The 18,497-nt window shown below is 48.6% G+C and overlaps 1 protein-coding gene across 4 annotated transcripts; it reads right to left on the bottom strand.

Moving 5' to 3' along the window:
- Nucleotides 1-273: 273 nt before the first annotated feature.
- Nucleotides 274-17,336, bottom strand: Rcan3 (RCAN family member 3). 4 transcript variants are annotated; one of them, XM_060379312.1, is made up of 5 exons: nucleotides 17,143-17,336; nucleotides 11,457-11,693; nucleotides 8,567-8,740; nucleotides 6,528-6,693; nucleotides 274-4,953 (listed from the first exon to the last, which is right to left on the bottom strand). In XM_060379312.1, the coding sequence occupies exons 2-5, from the start codon at nucleotides 11,649-11,651 to the stop codon at nucleotides 4,775-4,777; spliced, it is 714 nt and encodes a 237-aa protein (XP_060235295.1). In that variant the 5' UTR covers nucleotides 11,652-11,693; nucleotides 17,143-17,336; the 3' UTR covers nucleotides 274-4,774. The 4 variants fall into 4 exon arrangements, with proteins under 4 accessions (XP_060235295.1, XP_060235296.1, XP_021487120.1 ...); XM_060379313.1 differs by having other exon boundaries at nucleotides 274-800; nucleotides 6,528-6,699; nucleotides 17,143-17,333; XM_021631445.2 differs by having other exon boundaries at nucleotides 6,528-6,699; nucleotides 11,457-11,696; nucleotides 17,143-17,330.
- Between the last annotated feature and the right edge of the window lie 1,161 nt (nucleotides 17,337-18,497).

Below are 18,497 nucleotides of genomic sequence, written 5' to 3'. Positions count from 1 at the left end.
AATACTGAATGTGGAGTTATTAATTTTCCCCCTAGCAATAAATCATCTTAGCTAAGAGTAATGCAGACAGAGCCTGCTGTGGGGCGGGCCTGTAGCAGCTATCCACTGCCGTGACCACGCTTTGGGCTGTGTGGGGGACAGGGCGCACTGAGGTGCCGCAGGATTCCTGTTCGCAAATCAAATACAGTTTCTGACTTTTCTGTTTTTTGTTATGGCCCAATCAGGCCTCGAATACACATACTGAAGAAACACAAAGAACTCTGTTCAATGGACTAATTTAAAAAAGAACTTTTTATTAGTTTCAACATCAAAACGAGTTACAGGTAATCACCAGGTGTCCTCCAAATTACATTCTGCTTTTGTCACCTCACAGGACACGGAATGTTTAAGAGATCCTTAGAACACAGGACAGTGGAAGCTGATAATGAACTATGGTCCATCAAGTCAAGCACACTAAGAAACGGGATACACAGACAAAAATCACTGACCGGTTTTCACAAATGCAGCGAGGGTTCGCTACAGTGCAGGGGGCCAGGGAGGCTGCAGACTTGTCCAGACTCGAGACTAAATCCAGTGGCAGGTTCAGTTATGAAGATCAAAGTGCAATGGCTGTGAACGCCTTCTCACACGTCAAAGACACAAACGGTGCACAGTGTCAGGAATAAAGACTCCAGGGCTGGGAGCGGAGGGTATGGCACAGTCATACTTCACAGACTGACACCTGTGGTCTCTCCTTAGTCCTCAGTCTGACTTAGGAAGATTAGACACCACCAGGAAACAATACAGAAAACAGGAAGTATCTGCATAGATAGAAAAGAAATCCTCCATATGACAAGAATGCACGTGCAGTCAAGGCCAGGTGGGGCCTCCAAGGGTCATGGGACCCACTTCAAGAATTACAGGTTTCCAAGAGAAAGCATGAACCCCAGTGAGGTCTCTGCATGCTGTCTATCTGAGGCCACTTCTCACCCCTGACTAGACCCTTACGAGGAATACACGTTCCCGGCCCTGGCCAGAAAGCCCACAGTGGCTATTACCTGCTGCGGGGCTGTGTGGACACCCAGAAACCCCTTTGTTGTTGCCTTACTTACAACGGTTCTTGTGCGTCTGCCTCACAAGGGCTGGGATGACAGACACATGCCAGCACGCTGGCTACACTTGGTAATCCTGACTGAGGGGTCACTTTGCTCACTTGTCAGGTGGTTGGTCACACACCTTCCTCTTTCCATGTTCTTAACTTTGTGGAGAATGAGACTAGAACACGGACTTCTTGGCTAGAAGCAAGTATTTCCCAAGGGCTTCTGTTCCTCTGTACTGTCACACTAAGAGAGGGTTTTACTCATGTATCTCAGGCAATTCTTCTGCCTCAGCCTCCTGCGGGCTGAGAGTACAAGCCTGTGCAATCACACACAGACAGATGTACTGAGGAAAAGAGGGAGGAGAAAAATGACCATGTTCACTTGTCACCACCTACTGGATTCTGTGTTCTAAGTCTTACAACCTCCAGCTGAAATATCACTGCATCTCAGTGCCTTTGGGGATGAATTTCAGGACCCCCAAATCATGCAAGAACCCCGGTGCTCTGGACTGTGTCCTCTCAAAGGGCTCATTGTCTCCTTGGAACTTACATCATGGAGGAGCCAGGGGCAGAGCCAGAGATAGGACTGGGGAGAAGTCAAGAAATGAGCTGGAGTGTCACATGACTAGGGAGGAGGTGGAGACTATCGAGGAGCCAGGGGAGGAATCAGGGAAGGAAGAAAAGTGTCACATGACTGGAGAGGAGCCACAGGAGGTGTAAGGGGAGGTGGAAATGCTCATGACTGGGAGGAACCAGGGGAAGAGTTAGCTATGTGCTGTGGTACATACACATCTGTCATCCTGGGACTTTGGAGACAGATGCCATAGAATCAGGAATCCAAGACCATCCTGGGCCACACAGCGAATTCAGATCAGCCTGGGCTGAGACCTTTTCACAAACAAAAGAGACTCCTTTGTTACAAAATGGCTATGTGAACTGGGTATAAAAAATAGCTTAAAAACAGAGACCTGGAGAGTCTGATCGATTTCATTAAAGGTAGATGGATATTTTTTCCTTCTTCTAGAATTTGCCTTATGGAAACATTATACCAGAAAAAGGGGGAAAAATATCTGCTATCCAGGAACATTTAAATGACCTCCCTTGTCTTTGCTGTCCACTATACATAGACATAATTTAATACTCTCAAAAAATTTTACCGAGTTGAGTAATTCGTACTTTTTGACTTAAAAAAGTATATAAACATTCTGTAATTGGCAGGTAGAAATGAAAGCCAAGACATTTAAAAATTGGGTTCTGATATTAGAAAATTAGAGGGAATATGTATTGCATAATGGGGAAAACACAGAAACTTCCCAGCTGTTGAAAATATACTTGCTGGGTCTATTCTGCAATCAAAAGACGAAAACCGCTAATCTCAGAACGGCAAAGTAGAGTTGGGTGCAGGTGCCTATGCCTGCGTCCAATCAATTGTGGGATCCACTGAGGCCTGGAGATTGAGACCAACCTGGGCAACACAGTGAGATATTACCTCCAAACAAAACAAAATACGCGCATAATTACTTTATGGAATGTCTGGCAGTTAACCTGGCAATCGATGATTTCGATCCAATAAACCAGGGTGAGTAGAATCGCAATCCCAGGTGTTGGGGATATGGGTCTGATTTACAGCAGCTGACTATGATTTGCCTCGTGCTCTAGCAGAGGCGTGGTTCTGCCAGCTGCAAATAGTTTCTGTGGTTGTGTGATGTTTGGAATTCTGGGGACTTTTCAGAGGGTTTATAAATGCTAGGTTGTTGTTGTTGGTCATTCGGGAGGGGGGGTTGTTGGTTGTTGTTGGTCATGGTTTGTTAAGTAGTCATGTGCAAAGAAGAAACAAGAAGAAATTAGATATCCTGACTGTGAAGATCACACTTGCCCCAAGGAGCTTGATGTCCCTAATCAGCAGGAAGTGGTCTAAGCATGATGTTGCCCCTTTCCGGTCCCTGATTTTATTCAGGGATCTCTTTCCTTTCATCTCTATCCTTTTTTCTCTTCTATCTAGTGTTAGGGGGTTGACAGGGTGGAAGAAAAAGGGTGGAAGTGAGGAGGACCGCCCACAAGGTGGCAAACACTGGTTACACACAGCTTCAATTTCTCCTCTTTCCTTTCTCTGCAGTGGCTGTGCCGTTCCTGTCTCAGCTTGTGTCCATACCAGCCAGCTCTGAATACTTGCCATTCGAGAAAACGGTGCAACGAGTGGGGCCAGCTGACGCACCTGTGGGCAGAAGAGCCTTCTGCAAGAGGGACTGCAGTCTCAGCACGCTAGTGAGGCTGTAGGGGCCTAGGAGGTTCAAACAACACATCTTCAAGTCTGAGAAGCAATTCTATCTGAACGTCAACTGCAAGTCGAGGTGGAAAGTTTCATTAAAAAGGGAAGTATGAACTGCAATGCAGTGACTCATGCCTGCAATCCCAACACTCAAGAGGCTGGGGAAGGAGAGCCATCTCAGGCTCAAGGACAGCTTGGGCTACCTAGTGAGTCTCAGGCTAGCCTGAGCTACATAGAGTGAAACCTTATCTCAAAAAAATCCAAAAAAAACCCAAAAGTAAAGAACAAACAGGCATAAAAAAAGAAACAAAACACCCAACACACCCCTCCTCAAAAAGAAAAAAAAAAAAAGTATGATTCCTTCCCTTAGTCCATGGGGTCTGGGGGGAAGGGCGCAGGTGATTTTTTTCTTTCCACACAGCTGAAATACTGGAATGGAAATACGGAGTACATGGTGCTCCCCCCTGTAATTCCAGCACTTGGGAGGCTGAGGCTGGATCACAGAGGATTTGAGGCCAGCTAGCCACAACGTGAAACCCTGTCTTCAAAGCGAGCAAAAGTGAGACAACCCTCCCCAGTTGACAGTGGTCTTCAGAAGGTCTTATCATCATTTGCTAAAATTTAAGATCGTGGCTAACAGCCACGAGTACACACACAGCACAGGGAAACTCAAGCAGCAGCAAGGTGGCAGCAGGATGGTCGAGAGATCACCAGAGGCGCTGCTGCTCCACAGGTACCTGCATCAAGCCATCAGCCAGCTCCCGGTGACACACCCCTGCCCAGGCCCGGTTCCTCGGCACAGCCCAGGCTGCAGGGGCTGCCCTGAGAGCAGGGTTCTGTGAATAGCCAAGTAAGATGGGCAGCGAGTCCGCCCGGGGCCGTCTGGATCTGATAATCTCATTCATTTGGCATTGCATCCCAAGGCTGGTGAAAAAATACTTAAGAAAAATGACTTCTACACGATTTTCTATTTCAGGTTTCTTTTTGTGCAAAAAAAAAAAAAAAAATTTTCCTGTATACTGAATAATGACATTCAGCCTTCGCTCAACATATTTGTTAGACACTGCCACAGCAGTACTAAAATACCCACACCGAATTACTGAAATTGACTGGTTTTTAAACCTGTAAAAATTGGAGTGCACCAGGTGACTCTAGCTCTGCCCTTTGGTACCCAATGTTTTCAGGGTTCAAGGGAACTAATGTTTCTCAGGGAGGAGACAGGTGCCACGTGGTGGGGGCTAACCTTGTCACTTAAAGTGCCACTTAGAACATTGTTCAAAATGTCAAACAACTGGCCGAATCTGCTACTTCACCCCACGTTCCGGCCTGGCGGGGGTATCCAGCTGCTGGATGGGTGCAGGGCATTGCCGGGCTGCGCCGCGGAGTGGGTCGGCAGGCGTGCCGGGAGGCGCGGAGCCGAGGCTGGCTCAGGGCGAGCAGTCCAGCCGCTCACTCAGTGCGGCCGTGGGGGCTTCCGGGCGCCGCGTCTGTGTGATCTTCTGCTTTGGGTTTTTCGTGTCTTCTTCTTCTTCAGTTTCGCTTTCGCAGACGTGCACCACCACGCTGGGGGTGGACTCGGTTCCTGCGTGTAGTTCGTACTTCTCCCCTGCAAGCACAGGAAGGAGCGCTCATTTCTTGTCTCCCAGCTTCCGACTCCCTCTTCTAATTCCTTTAGTGGTTGCTGATCTTTTTTCTGAGACTGAGTCTCATGAAATCTGGGCCAGGAGGAAACTTGTTGCTGTAGCGCAGGCTGACCTTGAAGGCTTTTAATCTTTCTGCTCCCATCTCATAAGTGCTGGGATTACAGGCATGTGTTACCTCGGTGTGCTTTCTGCTTAGTCTGTAAAATCTATCTATCCTGTGTCAGAGGCTTAGTTTGTTTGTTACTAAGAAACGCCCCCCCCCTTTTTTTTAATCCACGGGGTCTCCCTCTGCAGCCCTGGCTGGCCTGAAACTCTCGCCACCACGGCCTGCACATCTGTACAGACACCGTCCTTTGTGTCCTGGGCCCTGGGCCTTAAAATCCAAGCCCGGCAGGCAGCTTCAGGGAGGACTCCTGGTGGCATACCTTAAAACTACCTTTTTCTCTCTTGCAGGGAAAACTGAGCACAACCATACCCCGACCATCATGCTAATCTCTGGGACTTTAAACCGAGCATGCTCAGGAGTGGGTCTGCGCCTATATGACTATATACAGGTTCCCTTCACTCAGGGAGAGCTTTGCTCTGGAAACAGCTTGTTTGTAGGTGACAAACCTTTCTCCTCTCTTATGTACCATGTTTTCTCTGGCTTTGCGCTAATTAAAACAGCTAATTGCTGTTTTACAAATCACTAAGGTGCGTTAGTTATACTCATAATGGTTTTGAGTCCCCTTGGGAGGCACTGGCCAGGCTCCGGGCAATCTCTAGGGTCACCTCTAACATCTGAAAGAGTTCAACCATCCACACGTGTAGAGCCCCTTCAAATGCCCCTGAAGTCGCCTAGAAGAGACACACTGTCCTTAACAGCAGGCTTTGGGGTCAACAGAATCATGGGAGACAGATGGACAAGAAGAGAGGAGGGCGGGGGATGCTGCCACAATGGGTTAGGGTGGAGAAGAAGCACATGGGCCAGGAGGAAGGACTCCAAGGATGAGTGGCTGGAGAAAACATCGAATACAAACAAGTATCCTGGAAAGGCTAAGAAGGATGACATTGGATGGGGGGTGGGAGATGGACGGTGAGGTTATTGAAATAGTGTAGATGGAATATCTGCCCGGCCCAAGGTGTTTTAAGGCAATTATAAAATCTAACAGGTATCCGTGTCTTATTAATTGTGCTAGCAGGTTAAATAATATTGCCATGATAATCACAGGGCCCAACATAATATTAACATAATATATTTTTAATATTCAACAAGAGAAGAGAAAGTACTGAGTGTGGTCAATGATCACCTGGATTAATTCCTAGCTGAATGGATAAAATTACCTCGCTGCATATACCACTTAACTCTTATAACCATGCTCAGACACCAAAGGCTCAGCAACTGGCTGAGGACCACAGTAGGAGTGTGAACCCAGGCTGCTGTGACCACACTGTCCCCTGGACTGGACTGCTGTTGGCGGGCTCTGCCCTCTCCTGAACATGGTCCCCAACACACAAACTTCTGGGAGACATTCAGGGCAGAGGCGGACTCCGTTACCTGGCCCCAGCTTGGAGACGGCGCAGAGCAAGTCGTAGTTGATCACCGGCACTGCATCTTCGCTCTGCCTCCAGCCCACTGGCGGGGAGGCTGGAGGGGAGATGAGGAACTGCTTGGTGGGCTGTGGTGGCAGCAAGTAGGACTTGTCCCGAGCCTCCCCGGACACCTGCACCTGCAGGGAAAGACATGCTCACGAGCGGCTGCGTTCTCCTCATTTCCATGTTCCTGTTCTGTCTGTTTCTTCGTAGCCCTGGCTGTCCTGGAACTCACTGCGTCCCAGGCTGGGCCCTCTCACTTCAATCACCAATTAAGAAAAAACTCTATCAGCTTGCTTTGACCTCATGGGCTGAACTTCAGGCTGGCCTGGAACTTAGATCTTTGCTGAATGTGCCACCACCTCAGGGCTTTCATTTCCATCTTTATGGTAATTGTTACTTTCTTAGAGGGGTGATTAAAAATGTCTCTAAAGCTGCCTGTGATCTTTCAGGAGACCGACTAGAACTGTCCCACCTCACGAAGCCACAGGCACTGGATCCTTGATAAACATGAGTTGAGTGAAAGAATAAGTGTATAAATGATGGACAAAGAAACTCACAGCAGTAACTATGGCTGTGAGGCTCTGAGTGACCCTCAGGGTCTGTGTGTAGACAGAGGTTTGTTCCCTGAGAGGGCAAACTGGGAGCCTGTAGGAGGTCAGGAGGTCTTTAGACACTGGGGTACACTCTCAGGAACAATGGGACCACAGACACTTACTCTTCCTGTTTCCCAGGAGTGAGGTGAAGAGTGTTGCTCTGCCTCCGTGTGCTTCCCCCACTGCAGGCCAATCACATATGGACTGAAACCTCCAAACCACGAGCTAAGAATTTTCTCCTTTACAGCTGATTATCTCAGGTGCTTGTTGCACTGGGTATACTGGCTAGTTTATGTCAACCCGATGCACGCTTTAGTCACCAGGAGAAGGAACCTCAACTGAGAAAAAGCCTCCGTAAGATCTGACTCCAGGCAAGCCTGCAGAGCACTCTCTTAATTAGGGACTGATGTGGGAGGGCCCAGCCCACTGGGGGTGATACCATCCCAGGCTGTGGTCCTGGGTTCTGTAAAAAAGCAGGCTAAGGGCTGGAGAGATGATTCACGTTAAGAGCACTTCTGCTGGCTGCTCTTCCAGATGTCCTGAGTTCAATTCTCAGCAACCACATCGTGGTTCATAACCATCTATAATGAGATCTGGTGCCCTCTTCTGGCATGCAGGTGTACATGCAGGCGGAACACTGTATACATAATAAATAACTACATCTTAAACAAATAAAATAAAAAATAAAAAGGCAGGCTGAGCAGGCAGAGGGTGACATCCAGTAAGTGGCACCCTTCATATCCTCTGCATCAGCCGCTGCTTCCAGGGTCCCGCCCAGGTTAGTTCTTGCCTCGTTTTCCTTCAGTGAATAGTGATTAAGGTTCGTAAACTAAACAAACCCTTTTGTCTCTGAGTGGCTTCTGGTCATGGGGTTTTATCACAGTAATCGTAACCCTCACTAATTCAGGGGTACAGCTGACTGACACTGCTGTGTTCCAGTCTCAGAAGAGATATAATTGGATATGGAGGTCAGAGGTCACAGATCGTTTCTTTCCTTCCACCATGTATGGGTTCTAGGAATCAAGCTCAGGCCCTCAGGCTTGGTGGGAAACACCATTACCCACTGAGCCACCTTGAGGGCCTTTCAAAGAGGTCTGTTCTGCCATGGATGTCACATTCTAACTGCCATTTTAGATGCACAGAACATTTAATCCACTGGCCTCAGAGTGTCAGGGCTTAACTCTGGCAGGGGCAAAGCTGCTAATAAAACCCCTTAACTAGTAGTCTCAGCGAAACAAAGACAAAGGCTTAATACAGTCCTAAAAATAAATGAAATTACCTATGTGTAAAGTAAGAAAAAACATTGTGTCACTGGCTCACGTGACTGCTGACTTCATGAAGCCGACCCCCCTGTAAAGGGCTGTGAGCAGAGAAGCAGCCGTGGGCGCAGCCACAGAGCTCACCGCACCTGCGCGAAGTACAGCTTCAGCTTCCGGCCATGGAACTCGCTCTCGTGGAGCTCTATCCGTGCTCTCGCCGCAGCCTCCGGCTTGCTGAAGTTGATCCTCACTCTGCGAAAGCTCTTGAACAACTGGAATGTGACCTGCTCATCATAGAAGGTGAACAGAGCTTCGAACCTCTCCTGCAGGGCAGAGAGCAGGAGGGAAGAGCAAAACATTCCTATTAACAGGGAAGCCTGCTGAAGAGAAGCAGCCGAGCGAAACTCCCCGTGTAACAGGCTACTTCTCCAAAAAGAGCCCCCCTTTCTCACAGGTGTTCAGAGCAGACACCCTGTGACCACCTGTTCACATTTGCAACTTGCACTGACTTAAAACGGCCACCTTTGCTAGATACTGCAGGTCAAAGGTTATAAAACAAATACCACATATAAAACAGCCCATACATGGCTACACACAGAACAGGAGCATTCTGCTGTCAAGTACCCAGATGTGCTGTTCCCCTGTCAAAGAAATGCCTCTGGCATTCGAGGCTGACCCTTTCCCTGTTTTCTTCATAGTTCTAGGCATTTGTTTGAGTGCTCAAGTCCGACATCTAGGCTTCTTCCACCTCTAAGGACACCACCCTGAACAACGCTGCCCTTGAAATGTGCACACAGCATAACACAGAGAAATCACCTTCTTCCTTTTGTTTTTTATTTTTATTTTTAAAGACTGGGTCTCTTGCAGTCCAGGTAGTCCTGGGTTTTATAAGAAAGCAGGCCAAGCAAGCCACGGGGAGCAAGCCAGTAAGCAGCACCCCTTCACGGCCTCTGCCTCAGCTCCTGCCTCCAGGTTCCTGCCCTGCGTGAGTTCCTGTGCTGGCTTCCTTCAGTGATGTGGAAGTGTAAGCCAAACACACCCTTTTCTTCCCAAGTTGCTGTGGTCATGGTGTATTATCACAGTAATAGTAACCCAAGACACTGGAGCACACACGTGTGGGGACACCTGTACACACACACACACCACACCTGAGATAGAGATATCCCTCAAATGGTTTTAAAAATGAAGACCAGGGCTGAAGATAAGATAAGACCAGGGCTTAGTGGCTGAGAGCATTTGCTGCTCTTGCAGAGGACTCAGGTTCATTTTTCAGCACCCACAGCAGGTGGCTCACAACCGTCTTCAACTCCTGTTCCAAGGGATCCATTACCCTAATCTAGTTTCTTTGGGATCCACTCACATAACCACATAAATAAAAACCTTAAGTAAGTAAATAAATAAAAAGAACAAAAGAAAACAAAACAAACAAGAACTCAACCTGCTGGTGAGTCAAAATTTTCTCAGGCTACATATGAAAAAAAAAAAAAGAAAAAAGAAATAGATGTACTGGTGTGAACTTTCTCCCGTGATTCTTTTTTAAACTTAAAGTGTGTATTTATTGTTAACTTTCACCTTTCTGTGGGTTTCCAGGGAGGCTATTGGCTGCTGTCACTACGCAGCAAGCGCCTTTACCCAGTGAGCTGTCTTACTGCCCACAGAGAGCTCTTCTGACTGGAATTTTAAGATAAAGTGCTCCTACGATCCTCTCAGATCGAAAATGCTTACGTAGTAAGTGGCACATATAAACAGGGCTGTGTCTGCAAAGAACCAACACACTCCCCGGTATGTTAGCCCACCTCTAGGCGATCTACAACAGGAATACAAGGCAAACAGTTTTATACTGCATTACTTAAAAAGGTCGAAGATCTGCAAATATTCAGTACAGACCCCTCCTCCCCCACAGCCTCTCTCTTCACAGACTTGGCTTGTCTAGAACTCACTCTGTAGACCAGGCTGGCCTCAAACTCACAGAGATCCACGTGCCTCTGCCTCCCATGTGTTGGGCTTACAGCCTGTGCACCTATCATACCGAAAGCCTGTGGTTTTCTCTCCTGCCTTCATTGCCCTCATCAGGCTCCTTAGTGGGTCTGGTTTCCTCTGGCTAAAGCTTCCTTCCTTTTCTTTAAAATTCTAATTCTCACAGCCCCTCCCCAATGCCACATGTCCCTATGAGAGATGCACTGAACCTGGCTGTGAACTTGTCTCCTATGATACCACAACGGACTTCCGATGCTTCGGGAAGGACTGATGCACCCACCACAGAACTGAGACTCAGAAACTGCATAAATTCCCAGTGCTCAGGAGACTGAGGAGGACTGTCCAGATGCCAGCCTGGACCACAGAGTGTGACTAGGTCTCAAAGAAAGAAAGAAAGAAAAGGTATGTAGGCTTTTATGATGTCAAGATGGGAACACACACACACACACACACACACACCAAGTAAATAATAAGTAATTTTAAAAAGATAATCTAATTTTCCTTTCAACTCAATATAAGGAAATGCTAATAATGAGATAATATTAGTTCTAATGGCCTAATGCAATAAACCCCAGGAAAAAGCTGAATTCCTTTAGTGAGTGCACAAGGAGGAAGAAGGTAGCCAAGAAAATCATGCACTTGGAGGTTGGGTGGTGACAGATCCCTAGGACACACCCCAGCATTTAGGAGTTAGAGCTGGGAGGCTCATTGAAGTCCCAGGCCAGCCTGGCCACACAGCCAATCCCAGGCCAGCCTGGCCACACAGCCACTCCCAGGCCAGCCTGGGCCACACAGCCAATTACAGTCTCCAAAACTCAATGAATAAACGTGAGACTACGAACCACATTTATCGAGCCTTGACCAGAGCTCAGGAAAAGCCAATGCCCCTCCAGCGCAGTGGGAGGACTGGCTCGGGCACCTCTCACTGGTAGACGGGGACCCTCCTAAGACAGAGAGGGGTCCAGTGTGGCACACACTCTGTGTATTTCCTATCACCGGCCCAGGGACCAAAGCTATCTATGCTTCCCACGGTGTGAGCGTGGGAACAGGGTGCGTGCCTACCTTCTGCTCCTGCACCTCAAACACCGCTTCGTGGACGCTGCAAGCGAAAAGTGAAGTGGGCAGATCGCTTAGGTCCATCATCTCTTCCAAATCGTCTTCATTTTCCCCGAAGACCATCTCTTCCTCCTCCTCCTGGTCGCTGCTACAGACGTCTGACTGGCTGTCATTCCAAGATTTCACGCTGTCTCGGAGCATCTTCTCTGTGGGTAAAGTTCTAGGATGTCTGCCAGACACTTACTGCTTAAAGTAAAGAAAGAAAGAAAAGAAAAAAATGTGAAGGCTTTGTAATATCCCAGTCAATCTATTTCTCGAGACAGCAATTCATCAAGCAAATCGACTTTATCTAGGAAAGATCAATCAGCATTTAAGTTAGCGCCAGTTCTCTTAAGCGAATTTCCCATCCACAAATCTGATTTGCTTAGCAGATTTTATGGGGCAATGAAACATGGAGAAGCGAAAAAAGCAAGCGCTTTCTAGTGAAAGTGGGATGAAAAGGATAACGTGACACGCTCGTGTCAATATGTACTTGAGTTTACAAGCAGAGAGATGGAAGGTGGGAGCCAGAGCGGCCTTCACATATTTGTTTTGGGTTTTAGGTGGAAAACACTGGAAGTAGCCCAGCAGAATCACACCCACACAATCTGCTCGCCATCTGCACCCTGAAATGCTGCCTGTGATCTGCCTTCTTAGCCAGCCTTAGTAAAGCAGTCAGCACTGATCTTCACGCATTGCCACCATGTCACTGGCAAAAAAATGCCAAAAAATGCAGTTCTGTAAGGAACTGAGATGGGCTCCCAAAGAGGTCACAGAGGATGTCAGCAGGCGGGGTGGGGTGCAGCTAGATACCAAGCATGCGCACAAAGGGAGGAGGGGAAACGCCAGAAAGCTGCTGGAGGTGCTCAGTTTAGGAAGTGATGGAACCATCTAGTTTGTCCTTGTGTATGAAAACGGGGCTCTTTCTGCAGCTTGACTGTTAGGGGCATTACATGCTTTTGTTTTTCCCCTGTTTATTATTTATTCCCCTCTTGAAAGAGGTGAGAAAGTTGTGCATGGTGGCCCATGCCTTTAATTCCAGCAGAGGGAGGCAGAGGCTGGTGGATCTCCATTGAGTTCCAGGTCAGCCTAGTTACACAGGGAGTCAGTGAGTTCTAGACCAGTTCCAGACCAGTTCCGGGCAGGCAGGCGGGAGGGAGAGGGAGGAAGCCAGCCCATTTTCTGCCTACATATGAGCATCACTAAGGCCCAAACCCATCGCCTTGCTCATGCTAGGCCCATACTCTACTACTGGGCTATATATAGCCCCAACCCTGGTCTATTTTTGATAATTATTTTTGTTTCAAGGTCCTTCCTCCAATATGACAAAGAATAAAATACAAACAGAGCATAGGAAACAATCCTTAGCTTGATTTAGAATGTTATACCTTCACTTCCTGTTTTTCTATCTTCAACTTGGGGTAACTTTCTTTTGATACAACTTCAAAAAGAAATGATAAAAATGGGCTTAGGCATGGTGGCTCATGTCTCGAGTCTGAGACAGGATGATTGCCACGAGTTCAAAGTCAGCCTGGGTTACACAGGGAGTTCCAGGCCTATCACAGAGTGAGATACAATCTCCAACAAAACACATCTTTACCTAGAGACACCAGACTGACTTTAAACTTTATCGTTCTCTCTCCAAACTATTAAAAAGTATAGTGCATATACTCCCAAATCAGCATGTAAGAGCAAAAATTGCTTTCTTACCCAGAAACAAAATATTCCAATTTTGTTAATTATCCTAATAATGGCCACAATGATTTTTTTCCTTCAAAATTATTCATTTATTGTGGCACTAAGGATTGGACCCAGGGCCTCCTACCTACTAGGCAAGTGTTCTACCGCTGTCCTTTTCCCAGTCCTCTTTTTAACCCATATTTTGCCACAGAGAGACAGGGTCTCCAGCTGTTGAGCCTGGCTCTGAATAGCCCCTTTAGCCTAGGGTATCCTTGAAGTTTTGATCCTCCTGCCTCAGCTTCCCCATTAGCTGGGATCACAGGCCTATCCCACCAAGCCCAGATCAAAGGCTTTATGATCATTAAATAATTTTGTTCCAAGACTTCCTCGTTTGTGTCCTTAAAAAGAACAGACTGTGGAGACACACAGAACCGTGAATAAGTCTGAGTGACCCTCAAGTATCCCCTGCAGGGGTCAGGATCCGCCTTCAGATATCCAACACTCAACACTGGCCCCACAGGACTCTGGACAGACACCTTCTCTACCTGTTTCTGGTGTCGATGTGTGCGCTGGCATGTGGCAGGGCGTGTACAAGAGAGTACGAGGACAATGTTCAGGAGCTGGTTCTCTCCTCCCACATGTGGAACTCAGGCTGTGTTAGGCTTGGCAGCAAGTGCCTTTAGCCCTTGAGCATTCTCACCAAACCTGCCTTGGTTTTGTACTTGGTTCCTCAAGTATAAAATGTAAACAATAATAATTTTTCACTCAACAAAGACGTTAGAATTAAATGTTCATACTCACAGTAATGCTTGGCTCAGTAATTATTTTAACATAAGCATGATGTGAGTTTCCTTATTGGTTGAAAGGACCCAAATAATATTAGAATTGTTGATAAATCATAACACAGAAGGGGAAAAAAACCCCCACATACCTCTGAGTGATTGTAAAGGAAGAAAAACCTCTAGCATTTTGTACGACCTCAAGAAAAGCAGGGAGGGTTTGTCAGTAAACTGAGCTCACAAATATCCACCGAGCTAGTTATCTGCTTCTAGTGTGAAAACGGATTTAAAAGAAGCCGAGAAGAGGTCACTAGGCCTTTGTATGAGCCTTACAGAATTTTGTTATAAAAAATGCATATGATATTAGTTAGATATTAGCGATCTTGATAAAAACACATAATGAGGGGTTTTGGTTGTTGTTTTAAGTCAACAGTGCCAATCCCTTCAGAACTTCCTGCCATTCTAAATGCAGCCAAAATTGAAGAGAAGTATCTATGGAGGTCACGTATGGCCACCCAGCAGCTACTTAACCTGGGTTTCGTCACAGCAACAAACAAACAACACAGGGCTGGGTCCTGTCTGGGTCCAGCACCGAGGTTCTGGTCATGACTACCGAGATTGTTGCAACCCCCACGTGTGCTGACAGGGCTTAGCACCCTCTCCAGGGCTGCCTGGCTGGCTTCTGGCAAACGGTTTCCTCATGGAAATGGTAACAGAGTGGGAAACCTCCAAGGACCATGACCATCTGCTCTGCTGCACCAGCCTTGGGACAAAACCAACTCATCAAGGCTGAGCGCCCAGCCATTCCAGCTGATGAGGAAAAGGTGAATTCTTTCTCCTCTAGAATTTGTCAAAAAGTTCACGAAATTATCAGAAGCAAATGAGAATTTTACATGGCTGTTTTTTTGTTGGGTTGGTTTTGTTTTGTTTTTTTGAGACAGGGTTTCCCTGTGTGGCCGTGGCTGTCCTGGACTTGCTTTGTAGACAGGCTGGCCTCGAACTCACAGAGATCCGCCTGCTTCTGTCTCCCCGAGTGCTGGTATTACAGGCGTGTGCCACACGCCTGGCTTGTGAAGTTCTAATTTAGGCTAAATTTTCTAAAGGACAGGTCAGGACTGCCAACACTGGGGTTCTGAAGTCTATCATTGTTCCTCTATCTTCCACTTCTTCTCATCAATCATTTACAGGCAGAAGTCTTTTTTTTTTTTAAGTAGTAGTGAAAAACAAAAATCAACATAATAAAGTAATGTATTTAATGTAAACTAGGTTAAAAGGTTAGATTTTGGGGGTAGAGAGACGGCTTAGCAGTTGGGAGTGTGTACAGCTCTTGCAGAGGACCAGAGTTCGGTTCCTAGCTCCCGCCTCAGGTGGCTTCTAACTCCCTGTAACTACCGCTCCACCCAGTGTCCTCTCCTGGTCTCCACACACACCTGTGCTCACGTGCAGACACTCACTCACAGCCACAATTTGAAGAAATGAATCTTTGTGAGCCACCATGTGGTTGCTGAGAACTGACCTCAGGAACTTTGGAAGAGCAGCCAGTGCTCTTAACCTCTGAGCTAACCCTCCAGCCCCTGAAATGAATCTTTTTAAAAGTTAACTTTCTGGGGCTGGAGAGATGGTTCTTGCTCTTGCAGGAGACCTGGGTTCCGTTCCCGGCACGCAGTCGGGGCCTCACAACCATCACTAACTCCAGGATATCCAATGCCTTCCTCAGATTTCTGAGGACACCTGGCACGGACGTGGTGCACATACATATAAACAGACAAAACACTCATACACATAAAATAAACCTTTAAAACTTAAAAATTACATTTCTGTATTTGGGGTATTTCCAGGGCCTAAAGTCCCACCAGTTTTACTGATACTCTGTAACTGCTATCATCATCATCATCATCATCGACATTCCTGCCCAGTCTGTAGGCGTGAGAAAGACAAAATGAAAGCAACACGTGACAGGGCTTTGGAGAGTAACCGGTGCCATCTGTTTTTTTGCATATAGCTCACCTGCCCTGAGCACAGCCGTTTCACTCCTGGAATGCACCCAACCCAATGGCTGAAGAATATCTTTTTTTTTTTTCCTATTTTTTATACTGGGGGACCTCAAGTATGTTGGCCAAGTCATACTACTCTCCATGCCTTTCCCCCTTTGGGACCTAGAATCCCCGTGACATCACGCAGCATTGCTTCTCATCTTTTAGCTTAACAAATGAGAAAGCCTTAAAATATATCATTCCGGTGGAGGTCAATGGACAAGTTGCAGGAGTTGGTGCTCTCCTTCTACCACGTGGGTTCCAGGGATCCCGGAGCCAGGAACTCCAGCTGTCAGGCAGCAAGGTCCTGCGAGCCATCTCACGGGACCAAATATTGGTTTTACAGTTTCATATACTGGACCAGAGGTAACGGCATAATGTTAAAATAGGATTTGTTTTTGTTTTTTAACAGGGCCTTATTATATAGTCCAGACTAGACTTGCAACTGCTGAGATTACAAACGCGTGCCACACCCAGTTCTTAAAATAACATTTTTAAGTAATCGCTAATCACAGCTTCAGACGATCAATTACTTCTCCGGCGAAACAGCAAATGAGAGACTCCTACGAAAAGTTCAAGAAAATGTGTTGGACTAGATAGCTTTCAATATGGGGATGCGACTATTTTTTTTTTTGTTGTTGTTTTAAATCCACACTAAAACATCACTCTAAATAATTCTAGTTTGAATCTGAACCATGGACGTGAGCCGCTAGAATCTTAATCCCCAGAGATGAGGAGATTTCGCACGGAAGCTGGAACCCGGCAACCTGGAAACCGAAGGAGGCGGACCAGTTTCTAGAAGGCAGGGTGACAGCTGAGCGATGATTCCTGCATCCCGGGGGAGGGGAACGGGAGGAGAGGGGGGCCCCCACCTGCTGCCACCCTTGTTTTACTGGCCACACCTTTCCTGCCCTCGGGGGCAGGTCTTGGGGGCGAGGGGGGTGTTTTGCAGAACGTCACCCCGAAGCTGCCGGGGAAGACACTGGGGACCAGGCGGCTGGTCCTCGGCAGTCTAGGGGGCTCCGGGGAGCTCTGGGCGGCTGCTGCTGTAGCTGAGGCTGCTTTAACTTCCAGGGGTCCTGGGGATCCCTCAGCCAGCGTCGCTGCAAACCTGCTCCGGGCGGCCTCAAGCGGGCCCCGCCCCGAGAAGGGGAGACTCACCTGTGCGCTCAAGGGGACGGCCCCGGGGGCAACGAGCGCGGCCCGCGGTGGACGGATCCCCACCGCCCGGAGCCACCACGCCCTCGACGGCGGCCGCAGCGGCAGCCTCGGCTACGGACGCGGGCGGTGACCTGGGCCCGAGCGAGGCGGCCGGCGTCGCGCGCGCTCCCGGAGCCGCACGCCTCGCGCCCGCCCTGGGCTCCCGGCGCCCAGCGGTCGCGCTGCGCCGGCGCACAGGCAGGGGGCGGGGCTGGCAGCTGGGTGGGCGGGAGTCGCGGACGGTGGGCGGGGCTCCGGGGGGCCGGGCGGGCTCTGCGCGCGCGCACTCGCCAGCTCCTCCTGGCTCCCTGGCGCTGGCGGCGAGGAGTTTGGCCCAGAAGTCCTAAGGCGGAGCCTTTGTGTGACCTCCCAAAAGAGACCTTTGCCGACCCCTTCGGGTCCGCGGCGACCCAGAAACCTTTTTTCTCTCGGGACGCTGACGGGAGCAGCTAGCGGGGATACTAGGAACCTTCTCAGGGCTGGTTCCTCTGAGCTTCACCCTGGGTAACCTCCCGAGAACCCGTCAGCCGGATGTGCCCGACCGCGCCCCGCAGCCCCCGTTGCTCAGCAGAGGCGACGGCGACGTGGCCGAGCTGTGGGTGTCAGCAGGTGTGAGGGTGCACCCGCCCCACCCCTCCCTCCATTGCGCCCTGCAGATGTACAGTATTAATGATATTCGCGTTTGTCTTTCCACGCAGTCTTGCTTGTCTCCCTTGGAGACAGTGGGACATTAATTATGTCAGGTTGAGGGCTACCCGGGTGGGAGCACCGAGGCTGGCTGACAGCGCTGTTTATTGTAATTACTGTTGCCGGGACCAGCCTGGCGGAGAATTGTCCCTTCAGCTCACAAACTGGGTGACCGGGACAGCGCTGGAGAACTTGCTTCAGCTCCCTCTAGAAGGAATCCGCTGTGCCAGCCTGGTGGCTCAGCGCTGACCGTGCTTGCTCCTTCCAGCCCAGGCCCCACGTGGTGGAAGGAGAGAACCAGCTCCTGCAAGTGTCCCTCTGACCTCCGTACAACTGCCCTTCCAAGTAATAAACAAATAAAATCAGCTCTCATCACTCAAGACCCTTCGTAGGGCAATTGAAACGGGTAGTCAAAGTCAAGGACGCAGTGTTGTCACTCAGCGAGTGTCACAGGCACAACATGCAGTAAAATTCGTAGCATCCTTCTCTTCGGAGTTAGGTTTAAGGAGAACTCGTGGCTCCTGCAGTGTTCCTCACTCAGCGAGGTCACAGAGTTGTATCCCTCTTGCTTTAGGTAGTTTCTGCAGCTTTCTGCCCTGGGGCTCCTGATCAATCTTCAATTAACAGGT

This window comes from Meriones unguiculatus, chromosome 3 (assembly GCF_030254825.1).
Source record: "Meriones unguiculatus strain TT.TT164.6M chromosome 3, Bangor_MerUng_6.1, whole genome shotgun sequence".
NCBI classification, from domain to species: Eukaryota; Metazoa; Chordata; class Mammalia; order Rodentia; family Muridae; genus Meriones; species Meriones unguiculatus.
Note: the sequence above shows the minus strand (reverse complement) of the source record. Positions and strands in the feature narration are given on the sequence as shown.